This window comes from Moschus berezovskii, chromosome 24 (assembly GCF_049115385.1).
Source record: "Moschus berezovskii isolate FMDL1 chromosome 24, NW_MosBer_1.0, whole genome shotgun sequence".
Taxonomy (NCBI): domain Eukaryota; kingdom Metazoa; phylum Chordata; class Mammalia; order Artiodactyla; family Moschidae; genus Moschus; species Moschus berezovskii.
This window is the reverse complement of record NC_142483.1, coordinates 7225782-7252608: the sequence shown is the minus strand read 5'-3', so window position 1 is coordinate 7252608 and position 26827 is coordinate 7225782. Positions and strand designations below refer to the sequence as shown.

The following is a 26827-nucleotide window of genomic DNA, read 5'->3' as shown; positions in this document are numbered from 1 at the left end:
CTAAAGCCGTGCTATATATTAGTCACTCATAGTGAACAATCAGTAACTGTTTATCAAATGAAGACAGAGATTTCTTTGGAGCGTCTAGAATGTGTGAGGTGCAGATACTGGAGGCATGATAATCTCCCTTTTGTCAAGGTTTTTTAGCACCCCTTGACCAGACCTCACTTTGAGACAGGCTGTATTCAGTCCTTCCAATGAATATCCAGGGTTGATTTCCTTTAGGATTGACTGGTTTGACCTCCTTGAAGTCCAAGGGACTCTGAAGAGTCTTCTCCAACACCGCAGTTCAAAGCATCAGTTCTTCAGCACTCAGCTTTCTTTATAGTCCAACTCTCACAACCATATCTCTCATCAAAACAGCATTCCCCTTTGAATGTACACATTGTGATACACTGACTTGAGACTAGTTTTAAAAAAATTTTAATAGGAAAAGCAGTATCTTTTTTTATATATTTCATTCAGTTTCCTGATTTTTCTGATCTGTAGAATTCCTGTAGAATGAAATGATCTTATAATCCTCTTTTATCGTTATTTCAGAAAAATACTCACATATTTTCTAGAAATGTTGAATGGGTGTCCTGGTGACTGTCCCCTTGCTCATTCTTCCAGTGTTTTTATCTTAGGATAAATCTGCTTCTGAGACCTGGTTTAATTTGAATGTAAAATGGTCCTATTTATGCAATCATTTAAAAACCAATTTACCAACAAAGGATACTTAAAATCTTTGAAACGTAACACAGCTGCAGTGTATCTGTAACCCTGCTTTGAAGCTGTGGTAGGGCTGGGACAGTTTGGCGGCTGCTAAAGGAGGCCCGTGGAACTAAGTGCAGTCACTGTGCTCAGTGCAGGGTTCGTGGTTTCTGTGGCATTCCTCTCCTTTCCAAATCAGAGCAGGGAAAAGTAGAGTCCATGACATTTTTTTCTCAACTCATGTTCATTGGTCAAAGCCTTACTGTTGTTGTTCAGTTGCTCAGTCATGTCTGACTCTTTGTGACCCCATGGACTGCAGCACGCCAGGCTTCCCTGTGCGTCACTATCTCTTGTAGTTTGCTCAGACTCAAGTCCACTGAGTCAGTGATGCCATCCAACCATCTCATCCTCTATTGCCCCTTCTCCTCCTGCCCTCAATCTTTCGCAGCTTCAGGGTCTTTTCCAGTGAGTCCACTCTTCGCATCAGGTGGCCAAAGTATTGGAGCTTTAGCATAAGTCCTTCCAATGAGTCATCAGGGTTGATTTTCTTTAGGGTTGACTGGTTTGATCTTCTTATAGTCCAAGGGACTCTCAGGAGTCTTCTCCAGCACCACAACTTGAAAGCATCAGTTCTTTGGTCCTCGGCCTTCTTTATGGTCCAACTCTCACATCCATATGTGACTCCTGGAAAAACCATAACTTTGACTATGTGAACGTTTGTTGGCAAAACTAACATGTAGTTGAGTTCAAACTACCTCTGAACTGCCTCTTAATCTCCGTCATGCTGTCCCATAAGTGACTGTAGGCTGGAGGAGGTTGAACAAGCACAGTCGTGGCTCACTCCTCCTCCTTCCATCCCTCCCCCAAGCCCCAGCTCCAGTGGAGCCCCCAGGACATATAGTACTGGAATCGCAGTATCAAAAGGGCATGGGATGAATAAACCAAAGCCAGTCAAGTTCTTCCAGTGAACCGCACAGGGTTACTTAGGTTTGGCCCATTCCTGTTGCTTATTCTAGGTTCCTCAAAGGATATCTGAGTCTTCTGGAAGAGGTGGCCACATGGACAGCTCTGTCCGTGGACTGCCTTGGGAAGGTCATCCTCCCCTTGACTGTAGGTGGTTCTTATCGTGCTGGGACCCATGTTGACCTGCTGGTCCCAGGCCAGTGCTTGTTTGCCACCAGCTGCCCACGCTCAGGGCTTGACAAGGCCTTTGCTTTGTCTCTTGCCCTTGTTGCTGTCTGCTTTCTGCTCACTTTGTTCTTCACTGACGTATAGTTTAGAAGTGGGCGGGGAAAAGGACGCTGTTGCAGAGTCCAGCGCTTTGGTGTCCCCTTTGGAAGGGATGGCCTTGGAACTGAAACCACAGCAATTCACAGCCCACTGGGAAAATGAGATGCCTTCTCTGAAGCAAGTGGCAAAGCCGGGACCGTTCACGGTCCTGTTCTGATCGTCCTCTTTGGGAATACCAATGAACTCACCTGGAGAAACTTGGAAGATAAGTTTGCCCAGAGAAGAAATTAGAAATTGTTCAGCCAAAATGGTTCTATGGTATTTTGGAGGTGTTCTTTCCTTATCCCAGTCTCTTACTCTTCATACTCTAATATGGCTGTTTGATCTCTATACACATTTAAAATATAGAGACAGGGTAAAAAAAAAGTAGAAAGTAATGGATATTTGTAAACAGTCACTTAAAAAGCACTTTTCTAATAAATGAAAAATTTTAATGTGATAATTTGCCAAATAGTAAAAAGAGACACAAAGGTAAATTACATTATTTTTTTACAGCCTAATCTCTAAGTTGAAAGCTCTTTTAAAAAAAAAAATTAGCATTATACAGTATGAAAAAGAGAAGCATAGAGGCAAATATCCTTCCAGTGGCCTCAGAAACAAGAGGGCAGATAGGGCCAGTCCATTGTATAGGGAGCAGACAGAGTGGACCGTCACACCAGCCGCTCAGCTGAGTGAGCCCACAGTGGAGCCAGGTCCCCACCAACGCAGTTCTTAATCTCCCTGCACGGGTTGTGAAGACCACTTCCATGGCACCAGGGGACAAGCTGAATCCTGCCCGGATCAGCGTGGCAGCCAGATGAGGAATCACGGAGCCTCCAGAAGGCGTGGGTTGGAAGCCAACAGAATTCAGGTGACATGCTTGTACGGTTAATTGCCCGAAGACTCATTGACCAGTGCTGCAGATAGTTTCAGAACAGGAACAGGGACCCTCACTGGTCCCAAGTAGATCAAGGAGAGCAGAAGAGAATTAGATCTGAGATTGTTTGGAAGGATTCTAGATCAACACCTGGCATGGGTATCAGCCCCCAAAACCAGAGCAGAGATTCTCCAAAGACAGAAACTTTCATGAAGCCTTGTTCATTCATGGACTGTGGCGATGGCCGTTGCTTCTGTGTCTTCTTTTGGAAGAGATGGCCTCAGAACTGAAGCCACAGCGATTCCCAGGGCTCTGAGAAATCCAGCGCCTCCTCCAGGGCTCAGCTGCATTAACGCTTAGGCAAATGGCAAAGCCGCGGAGGCCTGCGGTGTCTGTCGTTCATTAACCCTCCTCCGAAACCACGGGCTTTGCAACCAGGAGCCAGGCAGCAGTCCCCTGGGATGGCCAGTCAGTTTTAAAGAGTCCAACTTGGCAAATGCTGACCAAAAGTAATAATGCTATTCAAATTCATCCCTTTCTGAGTTTTCTGTTTCCCCTTTCTCCTTCTCCTTCTCCACTTTCCCTCTGGCCTATCAGCAAGGGAAGCTGTGTCTGAATTTCTGGACACTTCCAGAAGGACCGCCCACCTCAGAGAAGCCGCCTCAGAAGGAGAGAGCCCCTGAGGTCGTCTCCAGCAGCATCGATGACAGCTTCAGGCTTCCCTCTCTCCTCGTGAACGAAACCCACTGGGCCTGGCTGATGCAGCCCAGGTTCTTCAGGGTCTTCACAAGATCCCGGCGGAACCTGTCGCCCACAAAGACGTAGAGAACAGGGTTCAGGCAGCTGTGGAAAAAGGCCACGGTCTGAGTGACCTGGAAGCAGATGTCAATCCTGACGGAGAGAGCGCAGCTGGAGATGAACATGGCGTAGGCGTCGATGGTCTGCACCAGCAGAACGCAGTTGTGGGGAAACTGAGACAGCACGAAGACGGTGAGCACAGTGATGGTCACCTTCAGGGCCTTGTGCTTGGAGGACTTCTTGGCCTGGATCAGGGTGTGGATGATGATGGTGTAGCAGCAAGCCATGACCACAAAGGGGAGGAAGAAGCCCAGGATGACCTTCAGGGTCAAGACGGCCGACTTGAGTCTGGTACTGTCGTCACTGGCGTAGACCATGGTGCAGATGGCAGCTCCGTGTTCCTCCTTGACTTGGCTGTACAGGAGTTCCGGGAGGCAGAGCGCGGCCGCCGTCACCCAGACGGTAAAGCAGACCATCTTGCTGTACAGGAGCCTTTTCCGCCTCCACATCTGCGCCCTCATGGCCTGCGCGATGGCGATGTACCTGTCCACGCTGATGCACATGATGAGCAGCACGCAGCTGTAGAAGTTCATCTTGTACATGCTGTTGACCACCTTGCACATGGAGGTCTGGAATTTCCACTGGTCAGCGGCGGCAATGGCCCAGAAGGGCAGGGTGGCGAGGAAGAGGAGGTCGGCGACGGCCAAATTGAGCAGGAACACGTCGGTCATGGTCTTTACTCTCGTGCAGTGCCAGTAGACCAGGATGACGAGGCTGTTGCCCACGGCCCCCACGGTGAACACGAGCCAGTACAGGGGCGGGAGGAAGTGGCCCGCAAACCGCCTGACGTGGCTTTTCTCGCAGAAGTAGTCCGTGAAATTGCCGTCGTACTCCATGGGCGGCGTGCCGTCGTAGCCGTAGTCATCTAACAGGCTAGGGCTTAGGCTCTGCAAGGAGACACAGGCGACACCGGGTCAAGGGCTGGCCCTTGGAGGTTCTGTCTGATGCAGAGGCACGGAGCCCTTGAACCTTCCAACCCCAAAAGGCTGTGAGGAGGCAGAAGAAATGTGTGTGTAGGAAGTAGGAATTCCGAGAGCATCTGCTTAGATTGTAAATTATTCGTTTATTCAGTAAATGTTTATTAAGCAGGTGCTGAAGAGTCAGGTGTGGCTCCCACTCTGTGGAGCTTTCCTCCTTTGGGAAGAGACATGCAAGCGAAGGAGCAGTCACAGGCCGCGTGACTGCTCCATCGGGATGGAGAGAGGGTCTCAGGGCCCCTGGTGGGCGAACCTATCCAACTAAGTGCACGAGTCTGATTGTCCCTTCTCCTGTCTACTCTGCGCTCCCTAAAAGGTCCTCAGAGGCTTTCACACTTCTCTGCGTCCAGATTCCCCTGAATCCTCTGAACGCTATGGATCCTCTGTTGAGCAGCAACAGTCACACACGCCCCCACTTACACGTGTGCACACACACTTATGTATACACCCTCACGTACATGCACACACACAGGAACCAGCACAGGCTGCATGATTTCAGGGTCCCTTGTTCAGAATTTGTTACGAATCTCAAGACAGCAGAGCATTAAATCAAGCAAGTAACACTTCTAAGCCTGAGGCCCTGTGCCACCCACCCATGAAGCCAGCCCTCACAAGCCCTCACATTTACAGACACACATGCACACGAGCATGCCTACACGAATACACATACGTATTCACATGTACACACCCCTGCACATACATGCACATATCAGACACCCGCGCTCACACCCTCACAATGTGCACACCAGCACGCATGCACACACACACACACACCCTTTGATACAGCTAAGGACTCTCCAGGCATATTTTCAGAGTGATTGAATTCACACACAAAAAACCTGGAATTGAATGAATTTCGTCAAGACCACAAGGCCAGCCTGTATCATCCTTTCAGGATCAGAGTGCCAGCCATCCTTGTGACAATGACAGAGGAAGAGTTCATGTCCTAGGCTCGGGGAAGCCTGGACACACCTGTCCACCTGTGTCAAGACTTATGCTCATAGCTTTGTCCATGACTGGTGTAAACATCCTTTGGATCTCAGCACAGGATCCTCTGAAAATCTCCCTGCAGATAGAAATGTCAGTTATTTACCAGCTTATCTGCTTCCCTATTGTCAGAGCCCCGAGTGCATGTCAGACCTGGTGTGGGGTACAGGATATGCATGTGTTTAATCCTGGACCTTCCAGGTGGCGGTGGACCCCTCTTCCAGATGAGGGGCAGCTGGCTTCCAGGAGGAATTCTGAGGTGCCCGGCCATTTCTTCCATCCTCTCTGCTCTCTGAGCCATGGAGACACTGCTCGTGCTGGAGAAGCCACCCACAAAGGCTGTTCTCAAGGTCTGGGTCAGAATAAGACCCAGAGAGATCACTGTAAACATCTGAAATCCACTCATTTCCCACTCACTTTCCATCCAAGAGCACGCACTAGAGCCCCCTGGCCTGAGCACTGGGTTGAGTGATTTCCCACAAGCTGCCCTGAGTTTATCCCAGGGACTGTGTCGAGTTGGCTTCTAAGGAGCTCGCCGTGCACCCCATCTCCAAGGGCCTTTCATCTAGGTCTTGATGAGTGGACATACCGAACGTGCGTTTGGTATTTACATATAAAAGAGATGTGAAGCAAGGCTTTCATATTTCCTGAAGAACAAGTGAGAGTCTTTTTTAACTCATGAACTGTATAAATTTTGTGACTGATGAGGATTCCCTTTGTAATTGGGAGGCTCAGTCAAACTGGTAGCCCAAGTATAGTAACCAGGTAAAACCCTTTGACCAGTGCTGCCGTAGGAATCGGAGAAGGCAATGGCAAGCCACTCCAGTACTCTTGCCTGGAGGATCGCATGGACGGAGGAGCCTGTAGGCTGCAGTCCATAGGGTCGCTACTAGTTGGACATGACTGAGCGACTTCACTTTTCACTTTCACACATTGGAGAAGGAAATGGCAACCCACTCCAGTGTTCTTGCCTGGAGAATCCCAGGGACGGGGGAGCCTGGTGAGCTGCCGTCTATGGGGTCACACAGAGTCGGACACGACTGAAGTGACTTAGCAGCAGCATGTCTAAAATATTATTTCATTATGTAAGCAATGACTTCCCTGGTGGCTCAAACGGTAAAGTGCCTGCCTTCAATGCAGGAGACCCGGGTTCAATCCCTGGGTCGGAAAGATCTCCTGGAGAAGGAAATGGCAACCCACTCGAGTATTCTTGTGTGGAAAATCCCATGAATGGACGAACCTGGTTAGGCTACAGTCCAAGGGGTTGCAAAGAGTCGGACACAACTGAGCGACTTCACTTTCACTTTCTTTCTTTCAAGCAGTGTAAAATTACCAAGATATTTCACATCCTTTTGTTGCATAGACTATTTTTGGACTAAGTGCATGTGACAATCAGGGGACATCTTAGTCGGAGTGACCGCATTTCGAGTGCTTACAGGCCCTGCGTGCCTTGTGGCTCCCGCACCCAACAGCTCAGTGTTAGGCTGGAAACGCAGGTTCTAGCCCTTCCTCTTTTCTCGCTGTTCAGTCTTCTCTGGCCCTGTTTGAGTGCGTGTCCTTTCTCTTCCGTTGTGCGCGCTCAGTAACTGCCTCATGCCTCTTCTGGAACATGACAGGGGCCGTGGGGACACAGTGAGACAGGGTGTCACCCCTGCTGGGAGCGCCCAGTCTCTCTGACGCGGCTGACCATTCTCTTCCACGTCTCACTGGAACGTCTACAAGTTCTCTTTCCCACGGTTTCCCTTGAAATATTTCTTCGCAAACTGTGTTGTTCTTCAGTTCAGTTCAGTTCAGTTCAGTCGCTCAGTCGTGTCCAACTCTTTGCAACCCCATGAATCACAGCACGCCAGGCCTCCCTGTCCATCACCAACTCCCGGAGTTCACTCAAACTCATGTCCATCGAGTCTGTGATGCCATCCAGCATCTCATTCTCTGTTGTCCCCTTCTCCTCCCGCCCCCAATCCCTCCCAGCATCAGAGTCTTTTCCAGTGAGTCAACTCTCCGCACGAGGTGGCCAGAGTATTGTGTTGTTCTTAGATCCTTTTAAAACATGACATCTTCACCAACTAGACCACTGCTCACAGTCTGTGGTCCCCCATGAACAGTGATCTGAGCCAGATCTAGAATCTTCTCCCACTGTGAGGAGCAGCAGTCCGTGGGGGTGGGTGGGCTCAGACCTGGCCAGGATGGATGATGTTTATGTGAAGATCCCACCATCTTATTCCTTGACTGACTAAGAGGTCACCATGCTCACCTTAAGCTTGAGAAACATCTCTTTATTTCTTGTTCGTTGGCGATAAATAATGTGATTTGTTCACTCATTCAGCAAGTATTTACTGAGCACAGACTACATGCCAGGCAAGGAAACCACTTCCAGAGGACAGTGTTCTTGTCAGTGATGGTAACAGAAGTGGAGCAAACCATGAGAAAAGTCCTTGACTCACCTGTCATGGAATGGGGGGGAGGGTGGTCTGCCTGCATGAGGGGTCCTGAACTCCACAGCACAGAGGTGCCCTAGACAGGGCAGTATCGTGGGGTGGCTCTGTTATTCCCAGGGGGCTACTTAATTGGAGTATTTATATCATTCGGATGATTTTTAGAATTTTGATCAAAAAGAGAAGTGCCTTACAGTCACAGATCTAAGTAAACGAGAGACTGTCTCACAGCATGCCCGGAGACTGGCCTGGAACTCAGCAGCGTGGGCTGCCTTCTGCTCACATAGGCTTGGGTTTCTGCCCCGGACTGAGCTTTCAGAGGCTCAACAGATTTTAGAATGATTTTCAGATGTTCAGTTCAGTTCAGTCGCTCAGTCGTGTCTGACTCTTAGCGACCCCATGAACCACAGCACGCCAGGCCTCCCTGTCCATCACCAACTCTCGGAGTTCACTCAAACTCATGTCCATCGAGTCGGTGATGCCATCCAGCCATCTCATTCTCTGTCGTCCCCGTCTCCTCCTACCCCCAATCGCTTCCAGCATCAGAGTCTTTTCCAGCGAGTCAACTCTTCGCATGAGGTGGCCAAAGTATTGGAGTTTCAGCTTTATTTAGCATCAGTCCTTCCAATGAACGCCCAGGATTGATCTCTAGAATGGACTGGTTGGATCTCCTTGCAGTCCAAGGGACTCTCAAGAGTCTTCTCCAGCACCACAGTTCAAAAGCATCAATTCTTCGGCGATCAGCTTTCTTCACAGTCCAACTCTCACATCCCTACATGACCACTGGAAAAACCATAGCCTTGACTAGACGGACCTTGGTTGGCAAAGTAATGTCTCTGCTCTTTAATATGCTATCTAGGCTGGTCATAACTTTCCTTCCAAGGAGCAAGCGTCTTTTAATTTCATGGCTGCAATCAGCATCCGCAGTGATTTTTGAGCCCAAAAAAATAAAGTCTGACATGGTTTCCACTGTTTCCATCCATTTCCCAAGAAGTGATGGGACCAGATGCCATGATCTTCGTTTTCTGAATGTTGAGCTTCAAGCCAACCTTTTTACTCTCCTCTTTCGCTTTCATCAAGAGGCCTTTGAGTTCCTCTTCACTTTCTGCCATAAGGATGGTGTCATCTGCATATCTGAGGTTATTGATATTTCTCCCAGCAATCTTGATTCCAGCTTGTGCTTCTTCCAGCCCAGCATTCCTCATGATGTACTCTGCATATAAGTTAAATAAGCAGGGTGACAATATACAGACTTGACATACTCCTTTTCCTATTTGGAACCAGTCTGTTGTTCCATGTCCAGTTCTAACTGTTGCTTCCTGACCTGCATACAGGTTTCTCAAGAGGCAGGTCACGTGGTCTGGGATTCCCATCTCTTTAAGAATGTTCCACAGTTTATTGTGATCCACACAGTCAAAGGCCTTGGCATAGTCAATGAAGCAGAAATAGATGTTTTTCTGGAACTCTCTTGCTTTCTCCATAATCCAGCAGATGTTGGCAATTTGATCTCTGGTGCCTCTGCCTTTTCTAAAACCTGCTTGAACATCTGGAAGTTCACGATTCACATATTGCTGAAGCCTAGCTTGGAGAATTTTGAGCATGACTTTACTAGCGTGTGAGATGAGTTCAATTTGAGCGGTAGTTTGAGCATTCTTTGGCATTGCCTTTCTTTGGGATTGGAATGAAGACTGACCTTTTCCAGTCCTGTGGCCATTTCTGAGTTTTCCAAATTTGCTGGCATATTGAATGCAGCACTTTCACAGCATCATCTTTCAGGATTTGAAATAGCTCAATTGGAATTCCATCATCTCCACTAGCTTTGTTCATCATGATGCTCTCTAAGGCCCACTTGACTTCACATTCCAAGATGTCTGGTTCCAGGTGAGTGATCACGCCATCGTGATTCTCTTCGTCGTGTAGATCTTTTTTGTACAGTTCTATGTATTCTTGCCACCTCTTCTTAATATCTTCTGCTTCTGTTAGGTCCATACCATTTCTGTCCTTTATCAAGTCCATCTTTGCATGAAATGTTCCCTTGATATCTCTAATTTTCTTGAAAAGATCTCTTGTTTTTCCTGTTCTGTTGTTTTCCTCTATTTCTTTGCATTGATCGCTGAGGAAGGCTTTCTTATCTCTCCTTGCTATTCTTTGGAACTCTGCATTCAGATGCTTATATCTTTCCTTTCCTCCTTTACTTTTCGCTTCTCTTCTTTTCACAGCTATTTGTAAGGCCTCCTCAGACAGCCATTTTGCTTTTTTGCATTTCTTTTCCATGGGGATGGTCTTGGTCCCTGTCTCCTGTACCATGTCACGAACCTCCGTCCAGAGTTCATCAGGCACTCTATCTATCAGATCTAGACCCTTAAATCTATTTCTTATTTCCACTGTATAATCATAAGGGATTTGATTGAGGTCATATCTGAATGGTCTAGTGGTTTTCCCTACTTTCTTCAATTTAAGTCTGAATTTGGCAATAAGGAGTTCATGATCTGAGCCACAGTCAGCTCCTGGTCTTGTTTTTGCTAACTGTATAGAGCTTCTCCATCTTTGGCTGCGAAGAATATAATCAATATGATTTCGGTGTTGACCATCTGGTGATGTCCATGTGTAGAGTCTTCTCTTGTGTTGTTGGAAGTGGGTGTTTGCTATGACCAGTGCGTTCTCTTGACAAAACTCTATTAGCCATTGCCCTGCTTCATTTCGTGCTCCAAGGCCAAATTTGCCAGTTACTCCAGGTGTTTCTTGACTTCCTACTTTTGCATTCCAGTCCCCTATGATGAAAAGGACATCTTTTTTGGGTGTTAGTTCTAAAATGTCTTGTAGGTCTTCATAGAACTGTTCAACTTCAGCTTCTTCAGCATTACTGGTTGGGGCATAGGCCTGGATTACTGTAATATTGAATGGTTTGCCTTGGAAACGAACAGAAATCATTCTGTCGTTTTTAAGATTGCATCCAAGTACTGCATTTCGGATTCTTTTGTTGACCATGATGGCTACTCCATTTCTTCTAAGGGATTCCTGCCCACAGTAGTAGATATAATGGTCATCTGAGTTAAATTCACCCATTCCAGTCCATTTTAGTTCACTGATTCCTAGAATGTCGACGTTCACTCTTGCCATCTCCTGTTTGACCACTTCCAATTTGCCTTGATTCATGGACCTAACATTCCAGGTTCCTATGCAATATTGCTCTTTACAGCATCGGACCTTGCTTCTAGCATCAGTCACATCCACAAGATGTTAGAGACCATCTTATAGAGGAGGGCTTCCATGAGAGCTCAGTTGGTAAAGAATCGCCTGCAATGCAGGAGACCCGGTTTGATTCCTGGGTGGGGAAGATCCGCTGGAGGATAGGCTACCCACACCAGTATTCTTGGGCTTCCCTTGTGGTTCAACTGGTAAAGAATTTGCCTGCAATACGGGAGACCTGGGTTCGATCCCTAGATTGGGACGATCCCCTGGAGAAGGGAAAGGCTACCCACTCCAGTATTTTGGCCTGGAGAAGTCCATGGACTATACAGTCCATGGGGTTGCAAAGAGTTGGACATGACTGAGTGGCTTTCACTATAGAGGAGAAGACAGACCCAAGGAACAGAAGGTTCTGGCCCAAACCCTCACCCCCCAGGGGTGGTCAAGGCTGGAGCCAGCCCGCTGCCCCTCAGCCCCTCGCTGGGGCACTTGTAACCCCTCCAGATCCGGCACCTGCGCTCCACCTTCGATGTTGTCACTGTTACGTGCTGTTGTTGTTCAGTCACTAATTCGTGTCTGACTTTGGCCAGGCTCCTCTGTCCTTCACTGTCTCCTGGAGTCTTCTCAAACTGGTGTCCATCCAGTTGGTGATGCCATCCAACCATCTCATCCTCTGTCATCCCCTTTTCCTCCTGCCCTCAATCTTTCCCAGCATCAGGGTCTTTTCTAATGAGTTGACTTTTTGCATCAGGTGGCCAAAGTATTGGAGCTTCAGCTTCAGTCCTTCCAGTGAATATTCAGGGTTGATTTCCTTTAGGATGGACTGGTCTTATCTCCTTGCTGTCCCAGGGACTCTCTCAAGAGTCTTCTCCAGCACCACAATTCAAAAGCGTCATTTCTTTGTTGCTCAGCCTTCTTTATGGTCCAACGCTCATATCTGTACGTGACTGCCAGAAAAACCATAGCTCACAGTGGCCACACCAAGCCTGAGCCTCAGCGTCTGAGTCCCAGCACCTGAGCTGAGTGGCTGTCAGATCCCCACCTGCATCCTCCCCCCACCCATCCCGGAAAGACTGTGGGCACCAGAGGATGCCCTGTGGCTTCTTCTGCCCAGGGCAGCCGGGAACTGCCTTTTGCTGGGGCCAAGCCTCAGTGCACAGCAGATAAGGGGCCTGGCCTGCCCGCCAGTGCCCGCCACCAGGCTCTACCTGACAGGTCCCAGCTCCCGAGCCCGTGCAGGTGTGTCTTCCTCCCCTCGGGAGCCCTTGGCCCAGAAGCTGCGGCCCAGGCATTGCAGACACTACAGCTCCTGGACTCCATCTTCCCCCGACTTTCCAAGGCCTCCCTCCTGACTCCTGTCTTGGGATACCCTCCCCCAGCTCCAGGCACCTCTGGGGAAAGGCCATTGTGGAGGGCCAAGGCCATATCCTTCCCTGCTCCTTATACCAGGCTGGGCACCTGGAGAGTGGACTGGTGGGAGTGGGCAAGTCCCCACCTTGAGGAGGGGAGATGTTCAGCCAGTGAGCCGTGTGGACACTTGCCTTCAGGGAGGAACCCAGGGAAGCTGGGGCCAAGACCGCCCACCTCCTCCTCCTCCTTTGAGCCATTTGACCTTGAACCCCTGTCCCTTCTCCCAGCTTCAGTTTCCTCATCTGTTAGCACAGCTCCACGTTTACTGTGAGACTGGAGGAACACAGCACCTGGGTAGTGACTGTCACACGGCCGGTCCTCAGAAGAGTGGCCACAGGAAAGTCATGGCTGTTGACCAAGGTCATAGCCACAGAGGTCACAGCTTCTCCCCGTGTAGGTGGCGCTGGACACCTCTTGACCACAAAAGGTCGTTATCTGAGTGCATTTTCTTCCTTTCTGGGGCTGCCTTGCAAAGTTCGGATATTTTTCCAAGATCCCAAATGATAAAACCGAATGACTGACGTTATCAGCCCTGTTTCCAGAATCAGGGATAAAGAACAAATTCTGTCTCACGAGAAACTATGGTTCTGATTTTGTTCAGAAAAATGGAGACTTATTTTGTTACTTCAGCTTTCCAGGTGGCACTAGTAAAGAACCTGCCTGCCAGTGCAGGAGACATGGGAGACTCGGTTCGATCCCTGGGTCAGGAAGATCACCTAAAGGAGGGCATGGCAACCCCAGGCCCTAGCCTGGAGAATTCCATGGACAGAGGAGCCTGGCAGGCTGCAGTCCGCAGGGTTTCAGAGTCAAACACAACTGAAGTGACTTGATGTGCACCTCGTTGCTTCAGCAAGCTCCAGATAATTGTCTTTTGTTATTGTTGGTGTTCTTACGGGAAACATGATGACATATGCAATGCTAAATATCATCAGCACACGATAAATAACTTACTTGATATTAGTGGTGGCAACCACCACTCTCCATAGGTGGGGGGGGAACCTACAGTATGAAGGACATTTATCAACTCCACTAAGAATGTTTGCCTTCAATACGTACATGTAAAACCCAGATTCTCCCTTTGAGAAAGAGCTATTAAAATCCCAGATATTTTTGTGAGCATTTAATATCATAAAGCGTAGGAATTTTATTTGATTCTATAGTTAATTATATTTGGCTATAAAATCATGAATGATTCTCTGGATCATAGCTGTACCCACTCATTTCTATTAGCCTCTTTCAGGGAAATATATATCATTATTTGCTTTTTTGTAAAGATTATATAATGTTTGATAAGAAACATGACTAACATGCCCACCATGGGTCTTCTAAAAACAAATGAACTCTCCCTTGCCCTCTTTTGTCTGAGTTTCAGAACAGACGCATGGGACTAAGCACATTGTAAAGATCATAAAACCCTCACCTCTGAGTAAAACCTGGCCAGCCTTCTCCTCTGCCCCCCCAACACACACACACTGCAGAGCTCTTCCAGAGCTTCGTGTCTGCAGAGCCCTCTGTGCTGGGCACTGACCACCTGTCTGGAGCACCACTCAGCAGAACTCTTGCCCTGGGAAACCACAGAGCACTCCTTCCCTCCACAATGGAGCCCTTCCCACTCCCTGAAAAGAGGCCCCCAAATGCAGTGTATTTCAAGGAGCCCAAGGGTGTGGCCATACTCACTGTGGCTTCTGTGGGGACCATGGTGGGTCAGACTCAGACTTGCTTCTAGAAAGAGAGGGCAAAAATCAGAACGCGGACTGGCTTTGACCAAACAGTAGCAAGTACCGAGAGATGGAGATGAAGCATTCAATTTGTTTGTTCTCGTGAACAAAAAAAAACTGCCAAGCTAGAGTTAGAATCCATGTTTTACTGATGCTGAGTTAAATAGATTTCAAGTCAAGTCTAGATTTCACAGTCATCTAGGTTGTTAACCTAGAGTTGAAAGAAACCTCTCCTTTGAGAGCACTTGGGGGTTTTGACATCTTACCAGCACGTCCTTTTTACCTTAACCCTTTTTTTCACAACTCAGCTTCTCTATCAGGTGCCGCTACTCCAATTTTATCCACCAAGTGTCCCCTGAAGACGGCAGGACAGCAGACTTAAAAGAATGCTCCAGCTGACTGCTGGAGGGGCCTCTCAGTAACCAGGTGGCCAGAACCCCAGAGTGAGGTGGCCTCTGCCAGCATCAGAGTCCCTCGCCAGGAAGGGCCCAGTGCCCCAGCACCTCCCTGCATGCTCAGTTTACAAACTCAGGGCCTGTTTGCTCTGTACCTTGACTTCAGCAGGAAAAGGAAGTCCTCCATTTCTTTACCAAAGAAAACATAGTTGTCTCGTGCAGAGGGCCTCCAAACTAACCGAGATAAATCTCCACTGTTGTTTTCTTGTGTTTTGAATCTCTGCAAAACCCACCCCTATGTGGCCAAAGCAAACAACAGCTTGGTTCCTTTCAAGGAAGGGGTCTGTGCCCAAGTGGGGCATTTCTTTTTTTATACATCTTCAACGAGTGTGTTTCCAAGAAACATGTTCAGCCCACACCCCAAGCTTCTGGAAGGAAATTTCTCCCTTATACATCCAAACGTAACCTGTTGGGCTTTTTTTATCCTTGTTTTCATAACACAGCCTCGTGACTCTCCATGCTTTTCTAAGAGTGTAGTCGTTTTAAAAACATAGCATGTGAATTGGGAGATTGAGATTGCATATATACACGACTATGTATAAAATAGACAGGAACTAGCGGGAACTACTGTGTGGTGCAGGGGACTACTCCATGCTTTTTTGGTGACCTAAATGGGAAGGCAGTCTAAAAAGAGTGGGTGTGAATGTATTAACTGATTCACTTTGCTGTACAGCAGGAACCAGCACAATACCGCAAAGCAACTATACTCCAATTAAAAGGAAGAAAAAGAAACATGTGGGATAGCCACTATGGAAACCCGTGAAACACACATCATGTGGTGACTGCCTAAGAAAAATGCAAGCTTACATCCATACAAAGACTGACATATGAATGTTCATGGCAGCTTTGTTTGTAATAGCCAACTACGGGGAACAGCTCAACTGTCCTTCAAGTACAGTGAATAAGTCACCGTGGAGTATCTATACAGTGAATTTGGAACAGCTGCTGCTACACGCAGCAATGTGGATGAATTTCAAAATAACCTGAAAAAAAAGTACATACTGTGTGATTCCACTTGTATAAAATTCTAGGAAATGGGAGCTAATTGATAGTGACAGAAAGCAGATCAGTGATTTCCTGGAAAGAGAGAGAAGGGCAGGGCAGGGCAGGGCAGAGGGCAGGAAGGGACATGAGCAGGCCAAGGAGCCTCTGGGGCGAGCGGCGTGTTCACTGAACCGATAGTGCGGTGTTCTCATGGGGGCACACGTGTGTCAGAACTCGGCTTCTGTACTTCAGACTTGCAGCGCTGGGAGCTGGATCTCAGTAAAGTGGTTAAAGTAAAGAAAGGGAAAACAGCAAGATCTGATGAAAACTTTCTTGTTTCTGTCCCTCTTCAGGGTCATATCAAGCCGTTAGCAGTGGGGGGAAAGACACCTAGGACTTCCTTCTTGTAGCCTTCCTGCCAGTAGCTCCTCCAAAGTGCCTTGGGCTGTTCGGTGGGAATTGAGGGCTCAGTATGAGCTCATGGCTTTTAGGGTTAGAAGAGATTAAGCAGATGATGTTTGATAGATCAGTCAATCGATTGGTAAATAGATACAGATAAGTTTGTGTGGATGTGTTTTGTTCAGTCACTTCGGTGGTGGCCGACTCTTTTTTGCTACCCCGTGGACTGTAGCCCACCAGGCTCCTCTGTCTATGGGATTCTGCAGGCAAGAATACTAGAGTGGGTTGCCATTTCCTCCTCCTCCAGGGGATCTTCCTGACCCAGGAATCGAACCCACGTCTCCTGCTTCTGCATTGCAGATGGATTCTTTACCCACTGAGCCACAGGTGTTATGTATTTTAGCTTATTTCCTGACTCTGTCTGCTGAGACGACGTAAAAGCAAGGACACACAGTATAATGACCATCGGGTGCCCAGATCTTGGTTTCTAAATACCTTTCCTCCTGACAAGGAACCAGGACCCCATGGAGAAAAGCCTGATTCCAGAGTTAGGGCACGGAAAGCGTAAGATGAACTTGGGACTGATTTTTAACCCAGAAAGCAAGTGTTTAATGGCATCGAGGACTTGTCAAAGGACAGAGGCACCCACTTGATAGGGTTCCACTAGCCAAATCTGAGGCAGTGTGAGCATCACATTAAATAATGATGGCAGTCATTCTAGCACATCCAATTAAATAAGGATCTGTGGATCCATACTGAGAAAAACAAATGAGAAAACTAAGCTCTCCTTATGGTGCCAACTAATAAGTACAGAGGATTACTGTAATTAGAAAATCACCAATGGATGATGAAATTAGCAGGTGAACATTTGATAAGAAATTTATTTAGTCTCAAAGGATCTCCCCCCAAATTACATATTGCCCCATTGACTTTATGATCTTTTTTCTCTTCTGAAACAAATCTTTGTAAAAAGTTGACTAGTTAAGATAGAAAAATCTCAACTCATCTAATTACATCTTGGGGAATAGGGAGATAGTTTTTAAGACATTTGTTAGAAAACACGTCATATATTTCTAGTATCTATGTAGCCCCAGACTCTTTGCAATCCCATGTCACCTCCTTTTAACTTGCATAAAAAGACTAAATATTAACCAGATAATATCTGAGAAAACAAATTCCCAAAGGAGGAGGCCACACGAAGAATAAAGAATGGATTTGGTTATAGCTAGTTATAGGTTGAAAATAAGGATTGATGGTAATGATGCTGGTGACAGTTTGAGGGAAAGGCCTCCACACAGCAGTGGGGAGTGTAAATTTGTGTGACCTTTTCGGAGGATTAAACCGTGTCTGTCAAAACATACAGAGCACAGCAGCTCTGACTCAGCTGTTCATCTGCTGGGAACACGCCCTCCTAGTACTCACACAAAAGAACATAAAGGTACATGAATGGGCTTCCCTGGTGGCTCTGATGGTAAAGAGTTCACCTGCAATCCAGGAGACCCAGGTTCGATTTCTGGGTCAGGAAGATTCCCTGGAGAAGGGAATGGGTACCCATTCCAATATTCTTGCCTGGAGAATCCCATGGACAGAGGAGCCTGGTCAGCTATAGTTTATGGGATCGCAAAGAGTCGGACACGACTGAGCACCTAACACACAAGATCCTATATTTTGTTTCCCCAGCCCCCCAGAATCAAAACAACTAAAAGCAACCTACGTATCCAGCAGTAGGTAATGTTCTAATATACTCATTCAGTAAACGACATGTAGCCAATAAATAGAATAAATTAGACCTCACACTGATACAAGGAGGTCACCAAGTATTTTAGGTATACACATGCAAAATGTAGGTTATGATGCATGATCTTTTAAAAAATATATAAAAGGTTATACACTTGATAGCTGTCAGTACTGAAGTGTTTTCTGGAAAGAGATTAAACAAGGATGACCAGTGGAAAGTGAGACTTTCATTTTTTTCCTTTAGGTTTTGTAACCTATTTACATATTCTACTTTGTGTACAACATTTTATTTTAAGGGCTATCTTAAAAATAACTTGTCAGCCTAAAAATAGAAAAAAAGAAGCCCCAGCGCTTTTCCGTCCTGTACACCTGTTTGCAAAAGTTGTCCATAGAAGGAACTCGTCTCCTCCTAACCCTGGAAGAATAAATCTAGCAAGTAAATTCACTGCGGCTACTATTGGCGATTTTGGAATCCTACACTGGCTCTCTGTAAAGGTTTATCTTCCTTCCGTTATAAAGGTGCTTTGGGCTCATAGAAGACTTGGAGAGGGCCCAGGGGTGAAAATGAAAATGAAAAATATTCCTCCCTAGATCCACCACCTAAAGACCCCACCTCGAGCCTTTTCATCTGTTCCTCCTGCCCTTTGTCACGTGGTTTTCATCTGTATTATCCCACAAACTGCAGAAGTATCAGAGCTTGCTTTCATTTTCTTCTGACCCCTGAGAAGGAGAGAAAAACAGAAGGGGGAAACCCACAAGTGACAAAACCCACTGAAAGCAAGGGACCTCTCAACCGTCTGTTGGGAGAACACGGGGGCTGGGCTCAGCATCACCCCAGGTCTCCCCGCCGCCACTCCATGCAGCCTCGCTGGGGTGCGGGAGCCACCCCATCTACCAAGCCTGCTTGTGTGTTGCCTCCCAGGGGAGTGAGGTGGGGAGCATGCCGGCCCCCATCTGCTCCTTGGCCCATCCTTTGCTGCCTGTGGGACCTTAGCAAGGTGCGACCTGCCCTCCCCTAGCCTTGGTTTCCTTGTCTGTAAAATGGACGTGATCACCCGACCTACTCTAAAGGCTTGTTTCCAGGGTCAAGTGCAGTGCTGTGCATTAAGGCTCTTAGCGGGATGCAGAGAACTCGGCAATGATGAGAAAGCAGGCTTCACCCCACAGCTCACTTACACAATGTGCCTGGACACCGGATACACTTTCTTGGCTTAAATACTGTGCAAGACATGATCCATGTCTTCAGGAAGCTCACATTCAAGTACAGTGGATACATCATGACTGCAAATACCAATAATGGGAAATGCTATGAGATGATTTTGGAGTTGGGAGAAGGAAGCCGAGTCCCCAGCACTGGGGAAAATCCAGGAGGGCTTCATTGAGAAGGCAACAATTTTGCTGGCTCTTGTAGGCTGAAGAGGGCTTCCCAGGTGGTGCTAGTGGTAGAGAACCTGCCTGCCAATGCAGAAGACACAGGAGAACTAGGTTCGATCCCTGGCTCGGGAAGATGCCCTGGAGGAGGGCATGGCAACCCTCTCCAGTATTCTTGCCTGGAGAATCCTGTGGACAGAGGAACCTGGTGGGCTACAGTCCATGGGGTCGCAAAGAGTCAGACACGACAGAAGCAACTTAGCATGCACACATGTAGGCTGAAGAGCATGATGGCATTCAGTGAAGGGAGAAAACATGACTCCAGGTCAGGGAAACGTCAAAGATATCCACAGAGGTGTGAATGCCGGAAAGCAGCAGGATGGGCAGGGTCCTGAGAAGCAGGGAGCTGCTTGCCTCTAAGAGTGGGACGTGCCTGTTAGAAGGGTTAGCCTGGAATCCACCGGTATCTGTCATTAGTCTCTTCTCTGCTGCCCTTCAAGGTGGTCAGCGTGAGGATCCGCGTGGAGCTACTCATCGTAGCCCCAGTAAACTGGATCCTGATGCTAAAGTGGGTCAGGAAGGCAGGTCCTGACTTTGCTCTTTGTCCAACTGGCTGCACGGAAGTTGAGTCACCTCTTGCGTTTTGTTTTTGTTTGGAAGCTCAGCTTTCTCACGCTGCACGGCAGCAGGGACTCTGAGCTGCCCCTCAGGCTGTCTGCTCCCCCAGCCTGGGTGAGGGGTCCGGCCCTCGCTGGGCAGGCACTGTGCCGGCCCCGGGGCTGTGAGTGAGGGGCATGTGAGGGGCCTTCAGAGCAGATGGACAGATATTCGGAAAAATAGGCTGTCAGACGCCAGATGCTGAAATGGCAGGTGAACTTGGGTTTGTTGGGTGAGGGGAGGGAGGAGCAGGCCTCACCCACTGGTGGCTGCACCACCTCCCAGCCCCGCACCCAGCAGCTGCCCACCCACAGAGGGTCCAGGGGGCCACAGCCAGCTCAGAGATGATGAGGACAAGGCTGCTGGCAGGACAAAGCAGTAGTCAGTGAGGAGTCACTTCCAATAGAGCAGCTTTACTTTTATCTGATTGTAAAGGACTATATTCACAGTGAAGAAAAAATAATCCCCCAAAGCAAGCATATATAATGAAGAAAATAAAATTTCCCCCAAACACCCCTTTCCTAGTATGGCCAGTGTTAATCTTCTGAGATGCGGTCTTTTAGACATTCTAACACAATCCCACATACAAACACATATAACCTGTAAAGGAAATCAGACTACCCAAAGCATTTTCTGTCTTGCTGTCTAGTTAACAGCCTCTCACGGACCACTTTTAATGCCAGTTCAGTGTGAAGTTATGTCACCAAATTCAGTGGCTGCCAAGTGTTCCACTCTCTGGATTCTATATGATTCATTTAACCAGTCACCTCTTGCTGCAGAGTTCACTTGTTTCCAGTTTTTCGCTGCTACAGAGAATGCGGCCAAAAACACACTTTCCCTGGGACAGCCCCTCAGACCCAGGGACCTCATCGGGGCTTCACTTTCCCAGCCCCGGCCCACCTTCTTGTCACCCGTCCCCTACTCTTGCTTCTCCCTCCTTCAAGGAACAGATCACCAAACAAACTGTCTTGAGCGCGAGCCTCACACGTGTGGGTGGGAGGCAGTCTTATTACTCACCCTGGAAGCCTGGGCAAGGCACCCACCTGATTCACCTCCACCTCCTTGGCAGCTTCTCGCCAAGTACCTGGTGCTCAAGGCCACTGAGCAAACTAGTGGGTTTTAGAAGCCATCGTGGCAGCACACAGCTGAGGACCCAGTGCCCCAGGATGGGGAGGAGGAGGAAGGCGACACTCACCGGGGAGGGCAGCGATTGAGGCTCCAGGAGGAGGCGGCCCCGCCAGCTCTGGGGAAGGGCCTGGCTTGCTGTCTGCCTGGGACGAGGGGCAAGCCTTCTGTGAGCTCTGAGCAGGCTGCTACCCATAGAAAACACCAGAAAGGAAGCCAGGCCACCCCTGCCTGAGTTGTCACTGTGGGGGTGGCCAGGAGGGTGGGGAGAGGGAGTCGCCAGCTGCAACTTCCAGCAACCAGCAGAGTCGGCGATGTGCAACCAGGACTGAACAGCCCAGAAGTGCTGGGCTAAGGGAAAACCGTCTTCTCTGAAGACGCTCAGACGAGCCGACTGTCTGACAGCCATTTCTTTTCCTAGACAGCATGGCTCCTTTCAGGGTATGGGGAGGTGGAGAGTCCCATCGAGAGAGATCAGGCTGGCCCAAGTGTATCTTTATGAGGTCTCATTGTCTGGACAGGCCTGTGAGGGGGTGGTTATGACCCCTACCCCCTGCCCTGGGCATCACAGTGTGACTCGTTAGACCTTAGATCTACCTCAACCCGTACAGCTGTGCTAATACCATGGCTGCTATGGAACCATAGCTACTAGTCACGTCTGCCTGTTTAAATTCAAATTAATTACAATGTGACTAGTTCCTTAGTCACAGTAGCCACAATTCAGGTGCTTGACAGCCGTGTGTGGCCGTGGCTACCGTGGTGGATGGCACAGGTGAGGAGCAGGCCCATCATCTCTGAAAGTTCCATCGGATGGTAGTGCCACCTTCCAAGGTCATGTATGGGACAGACACATCTGGGAACACAGGGAGTGTTGGAGAGCCAGGAACCCCTTAAAACTGAGGTCAGATACAGTAAGATTTTATTCTGACGTAACCACTGTCCATGAGATGTATCAACGTCGATGATGCATTTCATCTTACTGATCATGGGTGTTCAGGTGACATTTTGAAAAACGCCTAAACAAACAGATGTTATATTTTTAACGAAGTCACACATGCAAGTCTTCACCGGCCATAGCAGCTACAGTGGGGCCTTCAATCAGGATACAGTTGCACCTCTCTGGGTCCCAGGGCCAGGCACCATCCCTGGCATTTGAGGGCATTTGGGGAATAATTGTGAAAGAGAAGCTGCAGTCAACAGCCTCTGATGTCCAGAACAGAGAAAAGACTCAAGTTGATTCTTTGTTATCATTATGGCAAAGACTTTTTTTTTTAGATTTGTTCTGGGGGAAAAGTCCCCACAGCACTGCAGTGAGACCGAGTTCACCTGTCCAGTATATTGTATATCATCCTGTAGCCTCGCAGTGTTCTTCCAGGCACAGGACCCATCCATCACAGCCACCATCAGTTCCTACAGAACAAAGCCATGCAGAAGATGCAGCTGGGTTTATTATCTAGATGGAAAGGCCAACAGGGAGCCCATACGAAACGTACAGCACAGTGAGCAGTAAGAATGAAAGCAGTGGCTGATTCAGCAGCCTTGAGGGAGCTGTGAATTCCCTAACCTCGTCCACATTCATTGAGCAACATGTCTAAAATGGGGCCTGACTGAGAATCGGCTGAACGCTGTGGCCTTTCACTTCTCCCTTGGAGTTGGCAAATGATGACAGAGAAGGAAGGGGCCACAGAGGGAGCCAAATGCCCCCTGAACAGATTTCGGGGGGTCTTGGTGGAGGAAACGGTGACATTGCTCCTCCCTTATGTTTGCATGGGACCCAAGAAAGCCTCCAGGAGACTGAGCCATGAATTACAAGGGCAAAAACTCCCTGGGCAAGGGAGATGGCTGTGCTCTCTGCCTCCTCTTGACTCGGGCTGCTTGCCCACAACGTGGCTGGTGAGTCTGGTGGGCAGAGGGGCACTGGGGGCGGTGGTCAGGGAAGAGAAGGGGTCAGTGTGCTGCTGTGGGAAGAATTCTGTCTTCCGTGTGGCCCTGCCCCCACGGTCCACGTGTTCTGGAAGTTGGTCCAGAAGTTCTAGATGAGCCACTTTGGAATTCCCAGGTTTTCCCTGGGTTGCAGAGGAGGCTGGGATGACGCGGCTGGGGAGGCAGGAAGATGCAAGGAGGTGATAGGGAGAACCTCTGGGATCTCCAGTGGGCCCGGGCCAAGTGGGGTTCCTTTTGCTGTCACTCAGTTTGGTTTCATTCCTCAGAGGGGACTCCCCATTCTTTTGTTTTCTTTGCCGTGTTCCTCTCTCTGCAGGTAGACTTTGGAGCTGGGTGATCATGGGCCGTTGCCGGCTCCCTTTTGCAATGGGGTCTTTTCCCTCTGCATTCTCACCTGGATGAGTTCTAGAGGGCAGGGGGCGGGTGCAGGCCCTCTGGGTCCCAGGGCATGGGGCTGCACCTGGAGTTGAAGGGCAGTGAGGGGCTAATTGTGAGATGAAATCTGTGGCCCACAGCGTCTCAGGTCTACCTCAGAGGAAAGGCCCAAGGTGACTTTGTCGCAGGGGCAGTGGGAGAGCCACGTCTGGGCTCCCCTTGTTTGTCCCCACATTCCGAGCATCTAGCACGGTCTCTGGCAGAAAATAAATGAGTTGCTTCAGTCCTCTGCTTTCCAAGGTCTCCAGACCTAAGGCTAGGCTTGTCATCTTGCTCTTCTTCCTGAATCTTCATTATGTATTAGGAACGTCATCTTCCAAAAACACAGGCGGGTCTTTGGAAGAAGGCGATGCTAGATTTCCACTCCCCCTTGATTAAGGCCTATCATCCCTTGGGAAGTCTAAAGTGTCTTGAAGGGGTTAGCAATCATTTGGTGGTGAGAGTCTGACTAGTCTGGGTACAAGGAGTTCCAGGGATAAACTTCCAAGGAGTAAAGTTCATAAGGATTTTCTTTCCCCACTAACTCTGTGAGCACAGGACCACGAGGTCTTGACATAGTTGCAGTTCAGCAGCGCCTTCTAAGAGTTTGGTAATCATCTCTTGACTACATTAATGAAAAAACAAGCCTCATCCAAGTGCTGGGGGTCTAGAGCAGGGCCGTGCGTTAGCGCTTTCTGCAAGGTGGTGGGAACGACATCCTGTGTCTGTGCTGTTCATGGCCCAGCTGCCACCACGTGTAGCAGTGAGCACGCGAGCTGTGCCTAGTGTGACTCAGAAATTGATTTCTCTAAATTTTATTTAATTACAGTTGGTTTGAATTTAGAAAGCCCCTTCAAGACACTCTGAAATTCCCAAGGGAGGATAATGGCTAAATCAAGGAAGAGTGGAAATCTATCATCGTCCTCTTCCAAAGACCCCACTGTGCTTTTGGATTGTCTTTCCTAATATGTATCGAAGAGTCAGGAAGAAAAACAAGATTACATCCAGCCAGTGGCCACCGTGGTGCACAGTGTAGGTCTAGACTGACCCACATCCCAGCAGCTGACGTCTGTATCATAGGAAGACTGACTCTACAGTACGTGGCGGGGGACCACTCTTCTCTTCCTGAGGCAGAGGGGTTTGAAGGAGGGCCCCTCCCTCCCGAGGAGGCTTAAAGTCAGTGCAGACTTTCCAGGATAACTACAGGTTGTTTTTTCTTTTTTGTTTTTTAATTAATTTTTTTTGGAGTCTAGTTGCTTTCCAGTGTTGTGTTAGATTCTTTAAATTCTTCGTGTTTTGTGGTTAGCACTTAAAACCATGAAAGGAGAGGAAGGAGGAAAGAAGTAGCCATTTTTGCTATTATCAGTTCTCATGAATAGCCACTGAAGGTTGGGAAGTGACCCAGGAGACACTTGTCAGAGGCAGAGGGTGGGGGAAAGAGTGGCCCACACCATGCCCAGCAGTAGGGATGAAAGGGATGAGAGAGACATGCCGGGTGACCCACGGGAGCGGGCAAGTGGCGGGAGGTTGCAGAAAGGGGGACCAAAATCACTCAGAGGCTCTGGGAAGACTTGGGTGCCCGTAGTAAAAATGAGATATGAGGAGTAGGTTTTATAAGGCAGTGGTGCATTTAGCATTGGATGTGATATGGTTAAGGTGTTGAAATGAAGGTCTCTGGAACCTGGAGGAGGTCAAGAGTTCATTGTGTGGCCGCCAGGTTCTTGCAGAATATGCGCAATTTATAAGGGAAAATAAACGTCATGCACACCTCCTGAGGTTTTGTGTTCGCAGCGTGTGAATCATGAGACCAGTTGCAGAATTTGTGACTTAATTCACACTGTCTGTTTATGATAAAACATCAGTCCTTCTGCCCCGACATCCCTTTTCTCACTGGAAGGTCTCATTTGAGTCCTTCACTCAACATCTGTTTGCCAAGTTCCTGCTCTGTGCCAGCGCTGAACTAAAAGCTAGGGATAGGGCCGTACACAAGACCAAAAATACCAAGTTAAATGACAGAGAATTAAAGCAGAGAGATGGTGGAGTGACTGAGGGGGCGTCTCACACCAGGTGGTTAGGAGGGGCTTACTAAAGAGGTGACATTTAGGACCTGGATTATAAATTCCCATTAGTTGAAGATTGGGGTAACCATTCCCAGCCCAGGGAACAGGTAGTAGGGAGTTGGGCGTGTCCAAGGATGAGAAGAGCATGCTAGGGGACATAGAGGGGTGAGGCGGCTGGGGAACCAGGAGGCGCCCGGTGGGGTGGGCACTTGAGCCCAGGTCCATGGTGTTGACCTGATGCCCAGTGTGATGGAAGCCACTGAAGGGTTCTTTGTAGGCAATGACCCGATCCAGTTTCCATTCCTAAGAGATCACTGCGTGGGAAACTTCAGGGAGAAACCAGCAAAGCCTCGTGGTTTCTCTGCAGGCTCGCTCAGCGTGAACTCCTGTTGGCTAGACCAGCTCACTGATTCTACCTCCCCTTGGCTGGGCCACCGCCGGCTCCAGAACCCTCAGCACTGTCTGTCTCTGTCCCTCTGCCCCCTCCTGCCTCCAGGGAGGCTTCTGGGCACTTAGGGCCCGACAGCCCAGAGGGAGGGAGGGCACCCTGCTGGCTGTCAGGGAAGCCTTGCAGTGATGAGGACAGTTAGGCAGCAGGATTGCTGGCAGCTTTAGAGGAGACAAGCAGACATACTTTTCTGCAGTTGTGGGCTCACTGCAAAGTTGAGCAGAAGGTACGGTGAGTTCCCACGTATCCCCTGTTGCTTCCCCACCCATATCCTGCCCCACAGTGGTGTATTTATAACAACCATGAGCCTCCGTCAACATATGATCATCACCCAAAGTCCACGCAGGGTCACTCGTGGCGGTGTGCGTTCTCTGGGTTTTGACAGATGCATAGTGACGTGTGTCCACCTTTATAGAATCATTCAGAATAGTTCCTCTGCCTCAGAAATCCTCTCCGCTCCACCTCGTCATCTTTCTCTCCCCTCTGACCTCTGGCAACCAGTGATCTCTTTATTGTCTGCATAGTTCTGCCTTTCCAGAATGTCGTATGGTTGGACTCATCCAGCATAGAGCCTTTTTAGATTGGCTTCTTTCATTTTGTAGTGTTCATCTAAGTTTCCTCCGTGTCTTTCCATGGCTTGATAACTTCTTCCTTGCAATGTTCCTTGTCATTCACCTACTAAAGGCCACCTTGGTTGCTTTCAGGTTTTGGCATCTATAAGCATTCATGTGGGGGTTTTGTGTGGACACAGATTTTGAGCTCTTTTGGGTAAATATCAAGGAGTTCGATTACTGGATTGTATGGTAAGACTATGTGTGGT

At 48.6% G+C, this 26827-nt stretch overlaps 1 protein-coding gene across 3 annotated transcripts; it reads right to left on the bottom strand.

The window, feature by feature from the left end:
- Positions 1 to 3333: 3333 nt before the first annotated feature.
- On the bottom strand, positions 3334 to 21346 carry CCR9 (C-C motif chemokine receptor 9). 3 transcript variants are annotated; one of them, XM_088831622.1, is made up of 3 exons: positions 21212 to 21346; positions 14373 to 14417; positions 3334 to 4584 (listed from the first exon to the last, which is right to left on the bottom strand). In XM_088831622.1, exons 2-3 carry the CDS (start codon positions 14391 to 14393, stop codon positions 3502 to 3504), a joined length of 1104 nt encoding a protein of 367 aa, XP_088687748.1. In that variant the 5' UTR covers positions 14394 to 14417; positions 21212 to 21346; the 3' UTR covers positions 3334 to 3501. The 3 variants fall into 3 exon arrangements, with proteins under 3 accessions (XP_088687748.1, XP_088687749.1, XP_088687750.1); XM_088831623.1 differs by lacking the exon at positions 21212 to 21346 and adding an exon at positions 21060 to 21196; XM_088831624.1 differs by lacking the exon at positions 21212 to 21346 and adding an exon at positions 21034 to 21172.
- Positions 21347 to 26827: the final 5481 nt, after the last annotated feature.

Coding starts and splice junctions, on each gene's coding strand:
- CCR9 (XM_088831622.1), bottom strand. CDS start 14,393: ATGGTCCCCACAGAAGCCACA. Junction 4,585..14,372: donor TGGTCCCCACAGAAGCCACA/GTGAGTATGGCC, acceptor GTCTCCTTGCAG/AGCCTAAGCCCTAGCCTGTT.